The sequence below is a fragment of the Fukomys damarensis genome, unplaced genomic scaffold (genome assembly GCF_012274545.1).
Source record: "Fukomys damarensis isolate Sample0158 unplaced genomic scaffold, DMR_v1.0_HiC HiC_scaffold_16, whole genome shotgun sequence".
NCBI lineage: Eukaryota > Metazoa > Chordata > Mammalia > Rodentia > Bathyergidae > Fukomys > Fukomys damarensis.
Window position 1 is genome coordinate 22,200,345 of NW_022900928.1, and position 20,877 is coordinate 22,221,221.

Here is a 20,877-nt window from a genome sequence, read left to right on the forward strand (position 1 = left end):
TATTACTGTCATCATCACCAGGGCTACTAATACAACAGTTAGCATCTCTGTAGAAATTACCACGTGTCCCACATAGTCCTTTAGTGATTGACATATAAGATCTCATTGAATCTGGGAAATATATGCTATGCTTGTCCTCACATTACACAAAAGAAACCAAGGGTCCAGAGAGCCTAAATAACCCACCCAATACCACAGGCCGAGCTGTTAACACTTAGCTGTGTTAGTGTCAGAATTCATGGTTTTACCCAGGTATTGAAAAACTACAGACAAAAGCCAAATCCAACAGTCTACCTGCATTTATATTGTCTATGAGCTAAAAATGGGTTTTCTGTTTTTTTCATTTTATTTTTTATTCATTGGCACATTTTTCATTTATATAATGATACAAATTTTCACCTTTACATGTTTTTTTTCCAGTTTCTGAGCTAGTTTTATTTTGTCCTATCCTCTAGGCATGAGGACCACCCTGATTTTAGGCCAGGGATACAATCCCTTCTTTCCATACTGTGACTGTCTAGCATTATATAAGGTACCCTGCTGCTTACCGACTTAACTAAATTTGACTAGAAATCTTGTTAAAAAAACAAGGGAATGGAAGGCTCCTACTATCGCAACCAGGCTACCCCCCCATGGGAAGGCATGCGGGGTTGGGTGGAGGGATGGGTTGGGCATGAGTGGCAGGCCTGGGAGGTGGGTAGCTAGCCTGTGGGAGGCCCAATCCTGGAGGGGAGTGTGGTGGGATTGCGTGGGTGGGGGGCAGGCACAGAGGTGGGGGGGGGAAGTTGAGGTTGTAGGTGGGTGGGAGAGGCAGATAGCTGGGTGTAGGGAGCGGGATGGTGGGCAGGGGGAATGAGGCTGGGGGGGCACTGGGGCGAAGTGGGGTTGGAGGGTAGATGTGAGGGTGAGCAGGCGGGTTGTAGGCAGGGGCAGGGCACCGTAGGAGGGGCCCTCAGCCTTCATCATGGACTGCAGGCTCTGGTAGCCCTCTCAGGACATGTACACTTGGTGGTGAACATCCCCGTCATGTAGCTGGAGGCAGGTGGGTGAGGGCTGGTGCAGCAGAGGTGGTAGCTGGCGTACCGGGCTGGGTGGGTGGGAGGAGGGATCTCGACTTTGGAGAAGTCACTGGCATCCACTGGGCCAGGCCGCTTGGCCTCGCCTAAGGCAACGTCCAGGAGAGACGTCTGGTCTGGAGGTGGGTGGCTGGTCTCAATTTTGGGGATTTTAGGTAGGAGTTGTTCTCTTCTTTGGGAGAAATGATGCACTTCACCTGGCCGGGAGGAGTGGGCTGTGGAGATGGCTTCTTGGACTGCTATGCTTGCTATGGCAGTAGCTGTTGGGCATATTACTGTGAGTCCTTCTGTGGGGGCTGGGCTGGCTCTGAGCCTTGAGAGAGCTGTGACAGCTGTACTCATGACACTTGTGTGTATGCTGAAGAGACAGGCTGCTGCAGCTGATGAGGGTTTGGTGAGGCATCCACTGTTTTCCTTTTGAGTAGAGATCTAGGATCTGGTGGCAGATGTCTTCCAAAATGTCAACAGGGACATCCTGAAGGAATTGCTCCCACCATCTCCTATACATGGGTTTGGAGGTCCATTCTTGTATTTCAAACTTGCACAAACATCCTGCAAGATACATGACTGCCACTGCTATGCCCTCTGGTTCCCACTTCAGTGACAAAGTGGTGCAGGGACTGTCATTTAGAAAGGTCCATGCCATTTGAAACAGTTTTTGAATTTTGTTTTTAATAACCTTTGAGTTGTTTTGTATATTTGAGCAGGAACTGGTATGGATGTTCTACCTGTAAATTGAACTTTATGGTATGTAGTAAGATTCTGTCCAGAACCAGTACTTCTTCCTTTGGGTCTTCTCCAAACTGGCTAAAATGTACATCATTTAATAAACTATGAACTGTTTTGATGATATCTTTACATTTTTTTCTGTCTTTTTAGTTTCTTCTACCTTCCCAGACAAAAAGAGACAACTAAACCCTGTCACATATCTTGGGAATTGCTTGAAGGAATGAAACATGTAGAAGCAATTAAAATAAGTTATTCTAGCTGCCAGGGTGTCATAGTGTGGTCTCAAATGTGTGCCTACATCAAAGATGAAGCAAACCCCCTCTCAGCAGTACCAGGGCCTCTGTGGCTGGATCAAGTTCTTTGAGTTATGAGTGTGTATGAGCCAAGTCTTTCTTATACCAGTACCAACATGGTTTTGTGTGGGCCAGGTTTGTTGACATTACTGAAGGGCTTGAATTTTCTTTATTCTCCTTCATTTATTGAAGTAGATTTGTTCTTTCCAAATAGTTCTCAGAAAATCTTAGAATCCTATTGAAATGGCAAAAATCCAAAATGTTGACCATTTATTGTTGGCAAAACCAGGGAGAAGTGGGCATTCTCATGTATTGCTGGTAGGAGTACAAAATGGCACAATTGTCACAGCAGAGAAGCTGGAAATGACATTAACAAAATGACATTTTCATTTTCTCTGTGACCTAGCAATCCTGCTCCTCAGAATCTTCTCTGAAACACTGCTTGTGGTCACTGGCCCAACTCCATCTAATAACCTAATGCTCTGGTGCCAAATTCCATATGAATGATCTTTAGACTCCCACTTCTAGGCAAGCCCTTTAGTGATGTCTTTCCTTTCTGACTGTGGCCATCTTGGATGTGAATCTACATGCTATACCTTGATTCTTCTTTTTTCCTCCATGCCCCTCCCTTCCTTTCAACCCTTCTTCCCTTTCTTATTTACAAAAGTTTTGTTTTTTTCTTCTATTCTCTTTTGTACTTTTACTTACCCTTCTTACTATACCCTCTCCCTTTTGGGCATATTTTCCTATTTATTTTCCAATATCTATTATACCTTTTTTTTGGTCTTTACCCCTTCATTTTCTCAAACCACAGAAGCAATGCTATATTCAAAATTGTGTGTCTGGTTTATTTTACTTAAAGATTATGGTCTCAAGGTGCATCCATTTACCAAGAAATATCTTAAATTTATCTTTGTTTATGTCTGAGTAGTTTCCTTTTGTATTAAAAAAACCCCCACATATTTATTCTTCTGTTGATGGGCATTTGGACTATTTCCAATATTTAGATATTACAAACTGTGCTGTTATAAACATATATCTCTGTGGTATGATGCTTTTAATTCTTTTGAGAAAGGTTCTCAATACTAGAAGGAATTAGCTACCATAGCAGCTTACAGGGAACTAAAATAAAGGTAAATCAAACAAACAAACAAACAAAGAAAATGAGAAGACACAATCAAGAGGCAACCCCTGACTTCCAGCTCACCAAAGGGAAACCCAGGGGACAATGAAGTTGAGCAATTTGAAAGCCCCAAATGAGCTCTCTGAAGTAGTAACAGTGCAATTAAAAAAAAAGATGAAAAAGACTCTAGAAAATAAATCAAATCAGAAATAATTTCTCAGGTAACAATAGACAATAATGATAGTGAATGATATAGTGAATCTAGAGGAGACACAGATTTTTAAAAAAGATAAACTTATGAAAATTATAGAAAACATGAAAGCCCAAAATAGGGGGAAAATGAAGTTCATGAAACAGATTTAAACATATCCAGGAGATTAAAATTAGATTGAAAGTATATATAGCAGAATAAGCCAATATGAGGACAGAATATCAGATCTAGATGACAAGATTGCAATTAGCAATTGTGAAAATAAAGATTCCTTTAAAATATCAAGAGACCACAAAAAATCAATTTCACAGCTGCTAGAGGATGCAAAGAATAACATAAGATTGTCAGAGTCATTGAAAAAGCAGGAGGTAGTGTAAATGACATGAAAACAATGTTATCAAAAGTAATGGCAGAAACTTTCCAAGCATAAAAAAATAATTTGACATACATATAAGTGAGGCATATAGAATCCCAATTAGCTGTGGTTAAAAAAAAATCTACGCCAACACAAATAGTCAAGATTCCAGAAATTCGATGTAAGAACAACATATTAAAAGATATTAGAGAATAGAAGCAAATCATGTATGAAGAGTAGTCCATCAGAATCACAGTTTTCTCAACACCAACCCCAAATTCAAGGAGAGTTTGGAGTAAAATATTTCAAGCCCTAAAAGAAAACCACCAACCCAGATTGATGTATACCATAAAATATCTTTCAAATTGATGGAGAAATAAGATACTTCCATGACAAAGAACACCTGAAGAAATTCCTGACCTCTATTCAGCACCCAAAAATGTTCTGAATGACATTCTGGAAAAAGATAAAAAAAAACTACAACTCTGTAAACCCCAACCGAATTAATCCACCAGGCAAGAAAAGCAATTAAATGGAATAGAAAAAAAGGGAGCCAACAATAGGAAAATAACAACAAGGATAAGTCAGTACATATCAGTTATAATCATCAATGTAAATAGTCTCAATTCACCAATCAAAAGAAATAGACTGACAAGAAACAAGATCCAGCACCATGCTACATACAAGAAATACATTTAACTCAAAAAGAAATTCGTAGACTAAAAGTCAAAGGGTGTAAAACAATACTCCACGCAACACCTGGGAATAATCAGGGGTACCTATTTCATTTGCAAAGTAGATTTCTATTGGGAGCCATTCTATATGATTTTTGGGAAAAATAATTTCATAATTAAATCATGATTAGGGCCTAGTTTTCCTGTCTATAGGTCCCCTGATACTGTGATGCTCCAGGGCAGGACTACACCAGCTGGAGACATCCTGGGAGGAACCAAATCTTCACCTGTATACTTCCTCCTTGTTCTAGGATCATCACCACACCCTCTGAGTCAATTGCTACTTTTGTTTTCTGAGTTCTGAATAAAGGTGGAGTCTGGGTTTTTTGCTGCCAAGAGCAGCATGGCTGGGGTCAAAATGCAGCTTCTCTAAATCTCTTTTTCTGTCTATATATTAGTTAATTCACCTTGTGCTGTCATGGCTCACAGGAGACTAGGACCTGATGCAGAGGTTCTAGTAACATTCACTTTCCCTGTTCTCCACAGATTTCAAGCCAAGGCATATCAAGGGACAAAGAAGGTTACTACATCCTCCTTAAGGGAACAATCCAAGAGGAAGAGATAACATCATAAATATGTATGCACCAAATACAATGCACGCAATATATAAAACAAATATTAACAGACATAAAAAATAAAATAATCACTAATACAATTGTTTAAATCCATTCTTTTTTCTTTTTTCAATACCCCAGGACCTTGTGTTTACAAGACAGGTGCAGCACCAGTGAGCTAAATTCCCAGCCCAGCACTAATACAATTGTGATGGGGACCTTGATATCGCACTGTCACAAATAGATCTACTAGACAAAAAAAAAATTCAACAAAGAAATATCAGAACTGAACCAAAATTTTGTACTGGGTATCGAACTCTGGACCTTGTACTTGTGAAGCAGGCAGCAGGACCACTGAGCTAAATCTTCGGCCCTGAAAATAATCTTTGAATCCACACTTTACATTGTTTCTCGATGAATCCAATCTCAAATTACAAAGCAAAACCATAATTGTATTGAAAAATTATTCAGTGGCAAGGTAATTTAGATGACATCTAATATTTTAATATCTAGGTGTTTTATACACTTTCTATGCCATCAAAAGTTAAGACAAGAAAGTGACCTCTATTCCTAAATGAGTTTGCCCCACATAGATATCTCAGTCCAAAGTAAAATTCTAGAAGTGGTTTTTAGACCTTGATGCAATAACTAAGAAGGTTTCCATATTTCAAAATATACTTAAGTATGGAACTCAGAAATATCCATTAAATTTTCTATTTAAAATGGTTACTCTCCAATGTAGTGCTATGCTAAAAGTGAATATCAGGAGAATAAGCTAATAGAATTGTCTTCTAAACACCAAGTATATTTAATTAAAACAATATTGAATAATCTCAACGTGCAGAATATTTAGAAATATGTACAAATGTGAAAGACACTTCAGAGTTGAAATATGTAAAATCTCATTACAGATCACCATCAACAGATGAACACTTACACAATTGTATTTGATGAAAGAGAACAATAACTTTGAGCCTTAATTAAGTGAAATGTTATCTCTTCAAAAATCAGTCACATTCCAGGACTCTGGAGGGCTGAGGTAGGAGAATTTAAGTTCTAGCCCATTTTAGCCTACATAGTAAGATCCTGTTTAAAGTAAAGTAAAATTAAATAAAATTAAATTAAAAATGGATGAGGATGTAGATAATTATGCAGGTATGAAGTACAATCCTCAGTCCTAAAACAAACAAACAAACACCAAACATTCAAACCATCTGTCACCTTCTTTTTAGTGGATATACATTACAAGAAATGCTATTTAACTTGATAGGTGTACATTTTAAGTTTAACCAATAAAAATTGAAAAATTGTTTTTCTTTTTATTGTGCAATTATTTATAAAATTTTTATGATTCTACTTTTTGGCACAAAAATCTCACACACTTAATATTTGGCTTTCTAAACAAAAATCTGCTGACCTCTGAGGCATAACACATTTTATATAATGCATCATGATGGTTTCATTTCATTTTTATGATATTGCCCATTTTATAATTCTTTTGCACATATAATCCAAAGCCAATCCCAATTTCATCTGATAGTCCTGTTCCATTATTCTTCTAAACAATATATAACTATAAATATATAACAATATATTTATATATATAGTTACATATATAACTATATATATAACTATATATATATGTATATATATATAATTACTCATAATCCTAATATGCTTGTATTTCTGTCTCACCACTGGACCACAGGGACTGAATCATGCTATTATCTATTTCAGTAGTTTAATCATGCCTCTAGTATATGCTTTTGTGGGTTAAACTTAGGATAACTTATGTAGCTACACCAAACTTCTCAGATAAATTAGAAAATGAATTCCCTACATCTCTCTTTCTGATGTCCCCCACACAGATACAGGCTTTTACTCCATTCTTTCTCATTTAATTGATACCAATCTCATGCCAAAAATGTGAGAGAAGTTTCTGACACTTCCTTCTTCCTCAATTGTTATATAAATTTATTTCACCAAGTCTTTCTAACTTTATATTTTGAATCTGAACTTTCATTTCTATGGCCAGTGTTCTAAACCAAACCATCACTATGTTACTCTCCTTCATTCTACTCTTTCTATTGAAAGTGCATTGTTTTTTCCAGACAACACTGTATCCTTTTAAAAAAATCACTGACGTGATCAAAATATTCCAGTGTGTACTGCATGGAGGTCAGACTCCAAGTACTTAATATGATCAAATATAATTGGTGCCACTCCTGCCCTCACCCTATCTCTCAAATCGTTTTTACCTGTCTTTTTGACTATCATATTTTTGCAAAAATAAGTCTTCTTGTATTTCTGTAATTTACTAAGTTCTTCCTTATCTGCAACTTCTGTCTTTCCTTAACTTTAACCTAGTTTGCAGAAATTAATTTAAATGTTATCACCTGAAAAGCTTATAAAATATTATTTTGCTTTCTCTTGACATTTCTTTTTATCTCATGGCAATTTTCATAAATTTTAACTTTATACGAGTGTGTGAAGTCATTCATTTGCATACTGCCTACAACATTGAGTCAGCTCTAAACTTTTCCAAAAAACAGTTTTAGGAATAATCACCTTAGAAGCCTTCCTTATTAATTATAAAGTTCAGAGAGGTTGAATTGGATGAATAATAATTGTTTAAACATGTTTTGATGATTCCTGCAGGCTATAGTTTATAATTTTAAAAATTGTATGTTTATTGTAATAAGTACACCATGCTCTTCCTCTATCCATCTTACATAGTAACAAACTCAAGAGCCAACATTGCCTCATGGCCATATGAAATGAAAACAAAAAACAAACAAACAAAAAAAACAGCGAGAAGAATTTACTGCTAGAGACCTTACAGGTTTCTTCTCCTGCGTAGGGAGTCACACTAGACCAAAATAAGATAAAGGGCCAAGATGACCTGGTGCTTTTCACAGACTTCCAGACTTGTTCCCCAAATTCACATCACTGCAGTTTTATTTTGTGTACAGCGCATGCCACATTTGCTCCCATTACCAAAGTAAATACCTAGGATTGGTTAACACAAAAGTACCAAAATACCAATTGTACCACAAAGAAAACAATGTACAGCAATATTGGGAAAGCAGAGAAAGCTGCCAGATGGTAACGATACTCCTTTCTCCACTAGTTTACCAATGGTCAAGCCAAGTTTCATTCCAATGGTGAGGTGAGGACACGGAGAGGAAACATCTATGGGTTGTGGTTTTTGAGGCCCAGGGCCCTGTGGAAAGTTCGGCTGAGGGCATTCTTCACCTCATTATTTCTCAGGCTGTAGATGATGGGATTCAACATGGGAGTCACAATAGTGTAGGACAATGATAATAATTTCTTGCTCTCTGGGGAATTATTTGATTTGGGCCTAAAATATGTGAGACTCGAGGACACATAGAAAAGGGATACAACAAGGAGGTGAGAAGAGCAGGTAGAGAAGGCTTTATGCTTCCCTTTAGCTGATGGAATCTTGAGGATGGCAGCAGCAATGCGTGTGTAGGAAGACAAGATCAGCAAGCAGGGTATCATGACCACCAGAATGGTTCCCACAATGGCGTAGATCTCAAACAGTGCTGTGTCTGCACAGACCAGCCTCAGCACGGGTGGGCTGTCACAGAAGAAGTGGTTCACTTTGTTGGTGGTACAGAATGGGAAACTGAAGAGCCATGTGGTCTGGACAGTGGCTACAGGAAATCCTGGAAACCATGAGGCTGCAGCCAGTTTGGTGCATGTCCTTTGGTTCATGAGCACTGGGTAGTGCAAGGGACTGCAGATGGCTACATAGCGGTCATATGCCATAGTGGCCAACAGGAAGCACTCAGCCACTCCAAAGAAGAAAAAGAAATACATCTGAGTGGCACAGCCAAGGAAAGAGATGGTTGTGTCCTGGGCAAGCAGGGTTCTCAGCATTTTAGGAACGATGACTAGGTTGAAGCTAATCTCCAAGAAAGACAAGTTCCTGAGGAAGAAGTACATGGGACTGTGCAGCATGGGGTCAGCCAAGGTAACCAGAATGATGAGGCTGTTTCCCATCAGGGTGACCAGGTAGATGATGAGAAATACCAGGAAGAGCAAAGACTGTATCTTGGTAGGTAGAGAAGTGAAGCTCATGAGGATAAACTCATTTAGCCTTGTACAGTTTCCTGAAGCCATAGGTACAGTTTTAAATCTCCATTGTGGCTAGAAAGAGACATTATTCACTGAAACAACTATCACATTCTGAATATGTTTTTCAGATTCCCCCTTTCTGTCAGGGGAAGATGCAAGGTCAAGATGTCAGTTGGAAGAGTTGTGTTATTTTAAAATAAAGATACAAGGAAGAAGACCTAACATATGGTGTGAGCTGAACAGTAGCTTATTCTTCCCTAATGTCAGAGCTGAGCTGCCCAAGAGCAAACCGGGAGGGTTCCTTTAAATGCTGTGAGTTCTCCCCCAATTAAGAAAGGACATGAAACTGAGATCCATGAAAGCAGCAGGAGGAGGTGAGGCAGAGCCAGTGCTCTGAGCTCAGAGTTGCTTGTCTTTATTCCTTTAGCCCATATATTGTTATCATACGTTACATCATGGTGTCCTGACATGACCATGTTGCACATACGTAGTTGTCTAAACTAAGTTATTCTTATATAACTGTGTCCCATTATGTGCATGTGCCTGACAGTGGGGTCATGTCCTCAAGAGTCCTTAAACACCTGGGCTTTGATACTTCTCAAAATGACTCCCGACACCTACTCTTATTTTCTCTTTATTTGCTCTGTATTTTGTGATATTTTAAAAAATACACCATTTCCATATACCCCTGTTTTCTGCTGTACATTTAAATATTTTAATTTTGGGGATAAGTTAGCAGAGTCCTAAGGTAAAGGAGTGGAATGAGATTAAAAAATTTTTTTCACTCTTACCTATGTATCTCTAGTCATTAAAGATTCATTGATATCATCTTTTTCAGCTAGGGACAAATTAATAGTTACTTTTCTGTATGCAAATGGAATTAAACTTTCAAAATAATTTGATAGCATATGCAGTGGATAAAGTGTAATATTTTATTATGTCTTAGTTTGGGTTGATTCAAAAATAGGAGAAAGAATTGAGAATAAGCAATGGAGTCATAAATTTAGAAATTTAGAAAATCATAAGAGAATATTAATATTATAAAATGCCAGTTTTTAAATGAAATTGGTTATTTCTTAATAGGATGTAAGGTTTTATCTTTATATTTTAAAATATATATTTTTATTAGTACATGTTTGCAGTATGTAATGATTAAATCCATCATAGAAACTTGGTACATGTGTATAGCGCATCTTTATTCTTTTTACATCTGAAATGATGAGGGAAAAGATACCATCAACAGAACTAAGAGACAACCTATAATGTGGGAAAAATTTTTACCAGCTGCTCCTCAGACAAAGGACTATTATCTAGAATATATAAAGAAATCAAAACAATCAGCCCCCCCAAATATAAAGACCCAATTCAAAAATGGGCATCTGAAATGAACAGACATTTCTCAGACAAAGAAGTAAAAGCAGCAAGTAAATATATGAAAAAATGCTCCACATCACTGGTCATTTGAGAGATGCAGATGAAAACAACACTGAGATTTTACCTTACCCCACAAAGAATGGCTGCTATCAAGAAATCACTCAATAACAAATGTTGGTGGCATTGTGGGGAGAAAGGAACCCTTCTCCATTGTTGGTGGGAGTGCAGATTGGTGCAACCACTGTGGAAATCAATATGGAGATACCTCAAAGAGCTGGGACTAGAGGTTCCATTTGACCCAGCCATCCCTCTGGTGGGTATCTTTCCCAAAGAATTAAGACAATCATATCACAGTGATATATGCACACCTATGTTTATAGCCGCACAGTTTGTAATATCTAAAACTTGGAAACAGCCCATCTGCCCATCTGTTGGAAACTGGATAAAGAAGATGTGGTTTTTCTATAAAATGGAATACCATAAAGAATGAGAAAGTAGATTCATTCATAGGAAAATGGATACATATTGAGGATATACTCCTAATTGAAATACATAAGTCACATATGTGTAAATACCGAATAGTTTCTCTGGTGTGAAAAACTATAATAGTACATAAGATCCTAATGAGATAATTGACAGTGTGAAATAGGAAGAAAAGGGCTAAAAGTGTAGGGAAAGTGGGAAGGGTAGGGGAAAGGTAACAAGGGAAAAGAAAAAAATATGATAAAATGAAAAAATGGAAATACAGTGTTTAGGAAGGGGGATGGGGTGAAGGGAGGGCAGGGATAGGGGAAAAAATGAGAACCAAGACCTGTCATGTAAAGATACAAGATCCCAATAATGAATGTAACTGTACTGTATACCTAAAATGTACCAATAAGCTCAATTAAAAAAATAAAACAATGAGTGGATTGAAGTAGTTTTATCATAATATCACAACTCAAAAAGCCAGAGCGTAAGAAAAGACAAAAACATTTTTGAAAGATTATAAATTCGTCTTGACTAAATTGAGTGTCAATTTGTGTTCATGACTAGAAAACTAGCTTTTTAGAAGAATATAAATTCTTGTCAAACTATTAAAGAGGTTAATCATAAAAGAAAAATCTAGCATTCTATTTCCAGTGAATAAGAGATGCTGAATTCTGAAAACATTAAAAGAAAGGAATAACAGAAGTATATAAAAGATCATATATTATATATTGTAAGTATATTCTGATTAGATGAAACCATTTATAGTGTCTGGATGCACTATTTAAGTATAAAATATTTGTATTACACAAATCACTGAAACACGATGAAGTTCAAAACTACTCTCTAGATATATTCTAGACAAATATGTAGAAGATGTTCACATTTAATTTTAGATGCTATAATCTGTTATTATACATATGTTTTATCTGTTATTAAATATATGTATTATATTTATATATGTTTATGTTTAATTTGGTGGGTTGTGTACATTCGTATTAGTAAAGGACAGATGAGCCTGACACAGTGGCTATAGCTTGTAATTCCAGCATTGAGAACAGCTGAGGAAGGAGGATTGTAAGTTCAAGTCCTGCCTGGACAACTAAGTAGGACTTGGCCTCAAAATGAAAGATTAAAGGAAGGTACTGAGGAGGTGGCTCAATGTGAGGGATTGAGTTCAACCCACAGTACAGAAAGAAAAAAGATCCACTAACCCAAATATAAGCATTACAAAGAAGAAGTATCCAAAGATAAATGCTATAATATTTCTATTGTTCCAATGAGCAGGAAAATAAGCAAAGGAGACATAAAGAAAGACAAGTGGACTATAGGAATGGAATACAGAGCACAGAAACAAACATGCTTATATAGCCAACTGATATTTGATAAAAACACTAAGAAAGTACAACGCAGCAAAGCTAGTTTTTAACAAATGCTGTTTTATATTATAGAGTTCAGTTATCTTAAAAAGTGAAGAAAATAAATACTACAGGTCAAAATGACAGATTTCACATTATATATCAAAGAAACTTTGAACTAGCAATACTCTACCAACAATTTTAGATTAATCTTGGACACACATTGAGTAGAATGTTCCTCTCAACTTTATTATAATGTAATAGCAAACAAATAAAAACATAAATAGCAAGGTTGCTAAATAAATTGTTTCATATTTCTATTGTTAAATTGTATGCAGCCTTTTAGAACTGGTAGAGAAGATTTAACAGTGAGGCAAAACATCCCCTATATTTAGCTGAGTGAATGTTGTATGCTACAAAATAATCTTCTTAGTAAAAAGAGATTATTTTAAAATATAAAATTATATCCATAAATGTATAAATTGTGATTGTATTTATGTCAACATCAGTATGTGTGGTGTGATAATAATCACTTTGAATTTCTCCCTCCTCTTTCATATTATTTGGTGATACATTACTTTGTAATTAGATAGACACATAATTAAGAATAAAATACATTTGTAACTCAACTCCTACACTTAAAAGACAAATGACAAACTTGTAATAATAATTCAGTGAATAGTAAAAAGTGTTTTTCTAGCTGATTTGCAAATAGGAACTAATATAAATCATTAGGAGCAAAATATCACTTCCACTAAAAGACAGATGGCACAAAAAGATTCAACTCACCAAAAAGGACTAATAATTAATAACCATACAAAATCACTCATTTTTTTGAGTAGTAAAAAGTAACAAATACAGAAACAACACAGAAATTCAATTTTGCTCATCAAATTTATGAAATACGTGTAGAATTGACAACTTCATTTGCAAATAGCATGTTTTTTCTTAAAAGCATTTTAGAAAATTTGTTCAGTGTTTTGAGAACCTTCTCAATCTTTCTAATTTATCAATAACCTCAGTCTTAGACAATCATTTCACACATAAACATTTTCAATGCTGTATTACACAATCAAAACTAGAAACAACCACTAATCCATAATGACTACCTTGATTATTACCCAAACATTTAAGGAAATGTGGAATCATATAAATCATTTTTGAAAAACACTCACTGCTATTGATTGGTTAACATCTACCTTATAATAGTAAATGAAAATAGAAATGACAGAAGCAAGCCCTAATATTTCCATTTTATAAGTATATCCATAGAAAAGTGAATGGAGGAATATGCAACATTTTAGCAATAACCACCTTTAAGAGGTAGAAAGGGAGATAGGACTGTTTTCTTAATTTTATTTTGCAGTTTCCCAAACATTCAACAGGAAGCTACCATATATTAATGGAAAAAATCAGTAATAATTATGTGAAAATTACAACCATCTATTGGTAATGCGTACTGAATACACAACCCAGCTATGCTATGAACTTTACCTTTCTTCCATTTTCTTCTCGCATCAATGGTCTTATGTAGGCACTCTTATTATCCCCCCATATTGCCAGTGGATGAGCTGGAATTTAGGTTAAGCCATTTAGTAGTTTATTAATTTGGTATCTTGCTTATGTGGGGCAGTAAAAGGCAGAGCTAGCAGCCAAAAGCATAATCAGAAAAAATAAGAGGAACCTTGAGTCTTTAACAAAGACACAATGTAAATACCACATACTCCTTAAATTTCTTCTTTCGTCACTTTGTCATCAAGGCACTTTAATCTCTCAGCATTCTAATGCTGCATTTCTTGCCATTTATGAAACAAATTACTTTGTTTTGTGATTCCTTACCAGGAGTGGACAAACTTTTACTGTTAAATGCCAGGTCTAAACTCTTTTAGGTTTTCTGGGCCATGTGATTTCTGTCAAGCTACTCAATACACAGATATACACACGTGTGTACACCCATACATGTACAACACATGTGATACCTAAAACCATATTTCCCTGAAAATAGACCTAACTGGAAAATAAGTGCTCCTCATTACCATGATCATGGAGAAGATTATACCTCACTATTCTCTTCCTGATTATTTTCTAGTTAGGTCTTATTTTGGAAAAAATGAGGCATATATGATATAGGTAGACAAATAAACAATTAGGGTGTACAAATATCTAGGTAAAGGAGCATGAGGTGCAGTAAAACTTTGGCATGAAATTTGTATGAATGTCATGTATTGCCAGGGCTGTAAACCATTGTTCTTTGATTTTTTAGGAATTATTTTTTTAAAAGTAAGTTTTAGCTTGAGTCATATAAAGAAGGTAATAGGGGCTGGGGATGTAGCTCAGCAGCACAAAGCCTGCCTGGCAAGCATGATACCCTGAGTTCAATCCCTGGTACGTACATACATACATACATACATGCAAACATACATGCGTAGAAGGGGATAGCCAGATTTTGTACATGCGGTGTAGTTTGCTAATCCCCACTTATACCTATGTTCATGATGTCACTTCTCCATATTCCTCCTCTCTTTCATATATCCCCTGCTCCACCTGGGTGGCTTCTCTCCTTCAGAATTAAAAGCGTGTGTCCTGTGATGCTTCCAAAATAGGGATATTCTTGTATGCTCTAAAACTGGTTATTCTGTTGTACTTTGATTATCTGTTGACACCTGAATTTCCCAGTTTTATTTCTAAGATTAAACCCAATGCCTGTCTATATTTTATTACACTTATATGTATTTTTTGATAAAAGAGGATAAGAATGAATACATGATTTTTCAAGTGCCTTGCTCATGAAGTTTCCATTGGATTCTGTGTCTACCAACATCCTTCTACTAAAACACTGTCACTAGAATCCCCATTTCAGGACAGACATGTAGCATATGGTGCTGGTGAAGAAGATTGAAAAGGAAGAGGGAACAGAGATGAAAGGGCTGCTGGGTTTCTCATAACACTTCTGGGAACTAGGGAGGAAGAAGAGCTGGCCCCCTGCTTCTGACATGGGACGCACTGCAGAAACTGTGTCCCATGATTGCCCACAGGTATCTTGGCAGGACCCTCAAAACTTCTCCAGGCCCATCCCTTTTATAGTGATTTGACTGATTACATTAAGCATTACCCTAAAGAAGTAAAGTGTGCTGATGCCCTCTCTCAAGAGTGCTTAACTGAGTCAACCACGGGAAAATCAAGATCTGGAGCAGGTACATGTCCCATAGAAGTTCCAGAGACTGAAATTCTCTGACTCACAAAGCTTTATAGGACAGAATTGGAAAAACCAATGAACAAACAAAATAAAACTGAGTAATGTCTTTTTTCTGTGATCTTAGATCTTTTACTCTACATAACAAAATAAAGTTCAGACCCAGAGAACAGAGGAACAATTAGATCTTCTCAGTGTGGACCTAAGAATAAAATCAGGTGTCCTGAATAAATCGGCCCAGAACTTGTCCAGTTGAGCAACTGAAGCATTAGACAGGCAGGAGCCTGTTGATTTGACCTTTGGAAAGAGGACTTACCTGTGTCCAACAGGGACACCTTCCTTGATTATCTCTGTCTGACATTCGTGCTTCATACATGTCCTTAAATACCTAAGAAGTCTATCTCAGTTTCAGAAAAGCTAAAAGGGAACTGGGGAAGTCTCTGTTCTGGCTGAGGTATTAGGTGGCTACAGCTGTAGCCAAGTCACTGCCGCCTTCTGTGTCAGATGTGAGTAACCTTACACTACAGGTTGGCCCTGCTCACAGTCCTGACTTTTATAATTATTCCCAGTTGTGCCTCTTCCACCCTCAGGGCCAGTTGACAAGCTAGAACCTTTATTTTCCTCCAGGTTCATCTGAGCTCATCTAAGGTCCTCTTCCTTCCCTTCCTCATGGGACCTTGACCTTCCTTAAATCTCCTGTCCTTTGGGGCTCTTAGGAATGTCAGATGGCAAAATTATAAAAGTCAAGAAAGGAAAACCATACTCTAGGGTTGGAGGGACATAAAGAGAAAAGCATAAAAGTTTTGGATTCTAAGTGGTCTACATTTGAAGCTAACTCTGAAACTTCACAGGCTTATAGTTTTTTAGTCATGCATTAAGCAGATTTCTTTGCTTAGGCAAAGATAATTAGGCTTACTTACAGGGTTGGTATGATGAAATGTGGCATGTTAATATTGATGTTAATTATATTACAACACATTTATCATATTATTATTATTATTATTATTATGTTATTATAACCTATCATATGGCTTATTTTATAGGGTTCATATAAGTAGATTGCACATATTAATGTTGATATTAATTACATTACACTATATATATCATGTTGATGTCTTGATTTATAACCCAGCATATGGTAAATTTGATTTGATTAAAACAAACTATTGAGTGATTATTGTATGCCAGTCATTTTTCTAGATCCTCAGATACCAAATGAACAAAACGAACAAAATCTGTGCTTATAAAAGTTACATTTAAAGGAAGGAAGCCATGCATTGAACAAACAAATTAAATACCTGAGACTAGTTACTAAAAACAAACTCTAGGAGGAGAGAGATGAGAACATGATGAGTGAAAAGAATCAATTTATACATTATTATTATTATTATTATTATTATTATTATTATTATTATTATTGCCTAATTTTAGGTTGGCCATTGGTAAAGAAGATATAAAGCAAAAGAAATAATCCCTTGCCCAAAACTGACTAAACGATTTGAGGTTCAGTGCTTTTGAAATGGTTAGTGAACAGTACAAGACAGAGTGATTCATGTTTTGAGGCATGCACTGTAGAAACAGGAAAGACTATTGTTTTTATTGTAGCTTAACTTTATGTGCAAAACAATGGGAAAATTGCCTTAATTTTGGGGAGGGTACTGGGGATCAAACTTGGGTCCTTATGCCAAGGCAGGTGGCAGAACCACTGAGCTAAATCCCTGGTCCTATTTGCCTTAATTTTATCAGTAGAGAATGTATTCAAATTGTACATTTCTCATTGCTTGTGGTGTAATTTGAATGCATTATATTAATATGGGATAAACTCCTAGACAAACTTTTATGTGACAAGGAAGCTGAAGAACATTACATAATATCACACAAATCATGCATATTTTCTAGAAATAAATATCAAGGAATACGTGCACACAAACATGCAAACAGAACAATTTTGAAAGTATATACAAAATTGTCCACAGTTGTCTTTGGGGGAAAACAGGGAAATGGGAAAAAAGGTTGTCACTGAAAGGAAAGTCTTTTCATTGTTTGCTACTTTATACTTAATTAATTCATCATGTGTGTCTATTAAACTTTTTAACAAAAAGGAAAGAAACCTGAAGCAAAAAAACACTTTCATTTTGGTTCTTCTTCTATTAATTAGACCTCATGACCTACAGAAAATTAAAATTGTTCCACGTCCCAGTATTTGCTATGAGAAGGAAATATGATAAAGTGCAGAAAACACAAGCCCTGGTGAATGTCAGTGGTGGTCAGCCTTTTATAGCCTTCAGTGATACAAACAGCCCTCTGTGGCATGTGTGACCTAGGTCTGCCACCCCTGTATGATCAAGTTCCATGGTAGTATTGTTTGACTGGGACCTGAAGTTGTCACAGTGAGGGAAGGGATGTTTCACTGACCACATAATTGTCCACTACTAATACTTCCACGACCTTTTTTTTTTCACTAAAAATATTTTTTTAGATTGTCTTTTCCTTTTCTTCAAATATATCAAACTCCTGCCTTAGGATTTCTATGTAGGTTTACATTAATTGTCCACTACTAATACTTCCACGACCTTTTTTTTTTCACTAAAAATATTTTTTTAGATTGCCTTTTCCTTTTCTTCAAATATATCAAACTCCTGCCTTAGGATTTCTATGTAGGTTTAAATTTTAAGCCCAGCCTGATAAATTTAGTAACTCTACGAGAGTCTGTCTCCATACTAAAAAAGATTTAGTATTTTTCCTTTTAAATTTTATCAGGTTAACTCCTACCTTATTTTCTGTTGCCACTGTTTTAGAAATGACCACACTTCTGACTTCTTATATTAGGCTCTTCCTTATTTTTTCTTAGAGAATTTTATTTTTTCTTCATAGGAATAAGAAAAATATGTAATTATATATTTATGAATTATTCATTTAATTCTCTTTTTACCAAATTATTATAAAAATTGTCAATTATACATTTTATTTGTATGGTGCTGGAGAATAGAACCCATCACTTCACATATAGTAGACCACTCAACCTTTGAACTACATCTCTAGCCCCTCTTTTTATTAAAATATATTTCAAGGGCAAGGAGATTTTGGCTCATCACTGTAAATCCAGTACTGCAAAATACATGTAAAGTAGGGTTAGGAAATGAGCATGCAGTCCTTGATAACAGTGAGGAGGTTGTTATAAAAATAATTCAGAAATAAAACTCTGTCTAGACTAACGGTGGTGGCAATGAAAATGAAAACCTTACGAGAATTTGAGTGAGAATATTTGGAGACTGGTTGAATACTCTGTTGGCAGAATTATCAAACTGTGGTATTTTATAAAATAGAGGAGTACATTGAATGTTTTTATTTTATAGTTGCTTATTTCTCCAATTCATTACTGGACAAACATCAGGTAGACAGGGTCACATAGTTCATCACTGTACCCTCAATATAAAAATAGTCCCTGACTGACCCAGGATAGCCAAAATGGCCATACTTCCAAAACTGCTATACAGACTTAACACAATCTCAATCAAAATGCCAATACGATTCTGCACACAGAAAACAATCCTAAAATTCTAATGAAATAAGAAGAGACCTGGAATAGCAAAAGCTATTCCAGGCAACAAGAGCAAGGCAGGAATCATCACAATCCCCGAATTTAAATTGTATTACAAGCTACAGTGATAAAAACAGCATGATACTGGCAAAAACAAGACTTGTGGATCAATGAAACAAAATAGAGGATGCAGGCACTCCAGGCACACTAAATTACCCTAACTTTAACAAAAGCATCCAATGCTTTTGCTAGAGGAAAGACAGCCTCTTTAACAAATGGTGCTGGTAAAACAGGCTATTCACCTACAGAAGTTTGAACCTAGACTCACATCTCTCACTATATATGAAACTAAAAAATGGATCAAAGATCTAAACATTAAAACAGAAAGACTTCACCTGCTGGAACACAAAATAGGAAAAAATCTTGAAAACATAGGTATAGGCAAAGACTTTCTGAACAGACCCCAGTTGCACAAGAAATAATACCAAGAATCAACAAATGAGATCACATAAAATTTTAAAAATTAAAACCTTATGCACAGCAAAGGAAACCACTAACATAGTAAAGAGACAATCTACAGAATAGATTTTTTTGCTGGCTACTCCTCGAAGACTAATATCTACAATATATAAAGAACTCAAAAAAACTTCTTATTATTAATTATTATTTTTATTTTGGTACTGGGGATCTAACTAGGGACCTTGCACTTGTGAGGCAGGCACCGGAAGCACTGAGCTAAACCCCCGGCCCCATCCCTGGCCATTTAAAAAAATACAAATTAAAACAACACTGAGATTCCATGTTATTCCAGAAAAAATGACTATCTTTAAGAAATCAAATAATAACAAATGCTAGAGAGGTGAGGTGGGAGGGGACTTTTCCTCATTGTTGGTGGAAGTAAGTATAAACTGGTACAACTGGTATGGAAATCAGTATGATGATTCTTCAAAAAAATCAAAAAAAATTCCATTTGATCTAGGTATTCCTCTTCTAGATATGTTCCAAAAAGAATCAAAGACATCATACAACAGTGATACATGCATATCTATTTTTATAGCAGCACAGTTCATAATAGCTAAATCTTGGAGGTAGATATGTCCATTAACAGATAAATGTATAAAATGTGGTCTTTATTCACAGTGGAGTATTACTTTGCCAAAAAGGAGAAACTTGAGTCATCTGTAGAAAAAACAGATGTACCTGAAAACCGCAATGTTAAGTGAAGTAAATCAGACACACAAGCTTAAGTATCACATGGTTCCTTTTGTATGAGAAACACAATATATAAATAAAGTACAAAATAAAAGATAAATATTAGGAAGTAGGGGAAAAGATCTTTCTGAAGGGATAGAGCAGGGAGAAGGGTATGAAAAAAGAATTAAGATGTGTTATGTACAAGTACCCATGAAGAAATGTAATCATTATGTACTGCAAACGTACTAATAAAAAGTAAAAATTGAGAATACATCTTGAAAGTACACTGAAAAAAAAAGAAATGTTCCCTGATGGAATAAAGAAAATAAATCAGTAAAAAGTTGAGTCTCAGAGAGGTTAAAAAAAAAGGCAAAAACATCACAGAGTTTTATTCTAAGTAATCCTTGGGTTCAGAATGTCACCAGGTAGACATGCCACACCAGGGATTAGAGTTGCCTTGGTCATCTCTACATGTTCCTCAGCTAACCAGCTCAGCACTGTCCTTTTGATGACCAGTCTTGATCCATGTGTCAGATGATTCACAGTTAAGTCACTCACACGTGTGTCATAATT

General features: G+C 36.0%; 1 protein-coding gene and 1 pseudogene across 1 annotated transcript; both read right to left on the bottom strand.

Moving 5' to 3' along the window:
- Positions 1 to 622: 622 nt before the first annotated feature.
- Positions 623 to 2,281, bottom strand: LOC104856532 (annotated as a pseudogene).
- Positions 2,282 to 8,267: 5,986 nt separating this feature from the next.
- LOC104856531 (olfactory receptor 10A5) lies at positions 8,268 to 9,221 on the bottom strand. The gene has a single exon (XM_010615982.1). It carries the CDS (start codon positions 9,219 to 9,221, stop codon positions 8,268 to 8,270), a length of 954 nt encoding a protein of 317 aa, XP_010614284.1.
- Positions 9,222 to 20,877: the final 11,656 nt, after the last annotated feature.

What these genes read in the sequence shown, in the direction of transcription:
- LOC104856531 (XM_010615982.1), bottom strand. Translation starts at nt 9,221, where the DNA reads ATGGCTTCAGGAAACTGTACAAGGCTAAATGAGTTTATCCTCATGAGC.